Source organism: Poromitra crassiceps (genome assembly GCF_964638095.1).
Source record: "Poromitra crassiceps genome assembly, chromosome: 6".
Lineage (NCBI taxonomy): Eukaryota > Metazoa > Chordata > Actinopteri > Beryciformes > Melamphaidae > Poromitra > Poromitra crassiceps.
In genome coordinates, this window is record NC_139627.1 from 59,984,250 (window position 1) to 59,986,852 (window position 2,603).

The 2,603-nt window shown below is 52.0% G+C and overlaps 1 protein-coding gene across 1 annotated transcript in view; it reads left to right on the forward strand.

The window, feature by feature from the left end:
• LOC310778041 (ras-associated and pleckstrin homology domains-containing protein 1-like) overlaps positions 1-1,779 on the forward strand; it is a gene marked incomplete at its 5' end in the record, with an annotated part of 71,285 nt that extends 69,506 nt beyond the window's left edge. The window contains one exon of the mRNA XM_083638359.1: positions 426-1,779. Coding sequence (XP_083494485.1) covers positions 426-1,358 — 933 coding nt within the window. The 3' untranslated portion in view covers positions 1,359-1,779. The remainder of the gene's footprint in view (positions 1-425) is intronic.
• Positions 1,780-2,603: the final 824 nt, after the last annotated feature.

A 2,603-nucleotide genomic window follows, 5' to 3' on the forward strand; every position in this document is an offset into this window, starting at 1 on the left:
TTGTAATATGGGCTAGCCTATTTGTCAGGGGCGAGATTCAAAAAGGTCAGAAAGAGTATTGTGTAATAAAAACTCAACAAACCATCATACCATTAAAAACTGTATTAACTTAGGACAGATGACCAAGCATCCAGATGTGTGTCAGTCAGTGTGTTGGTGTCATTAACCAGAATCCACCCAAAATACTACTGTAGGCATATGTATGAAATAAAGATAAAAACTAAAGACGTTTTCTCTATAATGTGTCTTCATTTTAGTTTGTTTTGTAAACACACAATACAGTGTCAGTTAGTTTTTGTTTAGTTTTTTTGTAAAGCCTCGTTTTTCTTTTTATTTCAATTAACGACAATGTTTCTTCACACCTACTGTAGTCTTCATGAACGATAATAACCTTGTTCTCCCTGCCTCCTGCCTCCTCCTCCAAGGCGAGCTCTCCCATGAAGAAGTCACCCTCCACCTCCTCCACAAGCTCCACGGGCTCCAACAAGCGAGGGCCTCCCCCAACGCCGCAGAGAGCCTCCTCCGTCCGGTCGGGCGAGGCGCGGGGGGACGAGTGGCCCAACAAGGTGGAGAGCCTGGTCAGCATGTTCGGCCCGCCGCCACAGACCCCCTCCTCCGGCTCCTCGTCGGCGACCGGTTCTCCCTCCAAGGAGTCGGCCGCGCCTCCCGCGCTCCCCAAGCCAGGGAAGCTGAACTTGGCCAACCTCCCGCCCGCGCTGCAGGGGGCGCTGCAGACGACGGGCCAGCACCGCCCGCCGGGCACGGGGGTTGACTTCCACTCGCCCCCTCCCCCGCCTCCCCCCTCGCAGCCGCAGCACCTCGACTCCTCCCCCGACTACTTCCCCCCTCCCCCCAGCGACTTTGAGCTGTTCCCTCCCCCGCCCCACCCGTCCGAGTTCCACCACCCGCCTCGGGTCGCCGTGGTCAACCCCCAGCCCCAGATGCCCGTCTCCTACTCCTCCTCCTCCTGCCCCTCCCCTGTGCCCCCCACCTCCCCCAAAGCGGCGGTGTCGGGCTCCCTGGCGCTGCAGCCCCACTTCCTGGAAGACCTCAACCGCACGCTGAAGAGGAAGTCGGGCGTCGCGCGCCACAGCTCGCTCACCTCCTCGCGCCTCATCTCCTCCTCCAAGATGGAGCCCGTAGCCACCATGGACGACATGGCGCTCCTCCCGCCCCCTCCTCCCGAGCTCCTGCAGCAGCAGCAGGGCGGCCGGCAGTCCCGCACTCTCTCTCGCCACCACACGCACTCCCACTCCGCCAAACACGCCAACATCTCAGGCTATGCAACGCTGCGGCGAGGCCCGCCTCCCGCCCCTCCCAAACGGGACCAAAGCACCAAACTGACCGGTGATTGGTAGGGAGTAGAGACAGATGGGGGGGCAGGGCCTAAGGAATTGAACTGACCAATGAGGTCCCATCGTTCCGACGGAAGAAGAAATTGTCACATGTGTCTGTCTTGTCTTGTCTCTCCTCATGCTAACCCAACCAACCTTGGAATCTGAGCAAAGTAGCAAGCCGTCTTCCCTTCTCCTAATCTCAGATTATCATCGTTCCAATTATCCTCATTATTACTATTATTACCAGTACATGTTTAATCCAATGAAACAAGTAAAAAAATATATATAATGTATATATATATATGTATACAAGCAAGTCAGAAAAACACCTATCAAGCTTTTTCCACAATGTTTGTGCAGCTTTGCATCGAAAAATGGAAATGATAAAACATGAGAGACTTGGCAACAGAGACATTTTTGCTGCAATATAACTGGTACTGCATGGAGCCATGGAAACCAGCGTGGCGTTACCGTAGCAACGGTCTTAGGAGTGAAGGATGAAGGGAAGGAGGGAGGGAGGAAAGGAAGGGAGGAAAGAGGGAGAAGAGAAAGAGGGGGATGATGTGTGGTTAAAATGTATGTTGTGAACTGGGGGAGGGGGAGGGGAGCGGGGCACGATTAGAGGGAGTATTGCCATTTTTTTCAAACGTTTTTTGTGTGTTTTTATATCAAATTATTTAATACCTGAAAGATATTGTTATTATTATATTATTATTTTCAGTTTGTAAGAAGCGTAGTGAGAGAAGAAGCTTGAAAGGACATGGAACTGTATTCTCAAAGCCCGTCAGTGATCTGCTGATCTGGTTGCTAGACTAGCAAAGCAGGCTACAGCCGGCTCCACTAACGGGTTGGATTATTATTTCACCCAATCACATTCCCTGAAAACTAGAGACTCGTGGCTGGTGGAGAATTTGAATTCTAACGGGGGCTGTGCAGGGGGCGTGGCCTAGCTGGCTGCATCAGACTGACTTCCCAGAAGGGGGAGACACTGGTGAGAACGTTATCTGTATCTAGGCATGGGCCGGTTTGAAGGTAAACCACGGTTTGAAAAAGTCACTTTTCCCAACCCACTAATTTCCCGTCATGCTGTTCCGATGGTATCAGCTGTTTTTGGCTGGCAGCTGCGTTAGCCATTAGCTACAGATCACTGGCTGACAGGAGTCTTGAGACATGCACCCAACAGACCAACAGAAACGTTACGCTTGGTTCACACCAGAAGTAGTCTCTTAGAACAGACGAGTTGGCTTCCGCAATTTTCAAATGCTT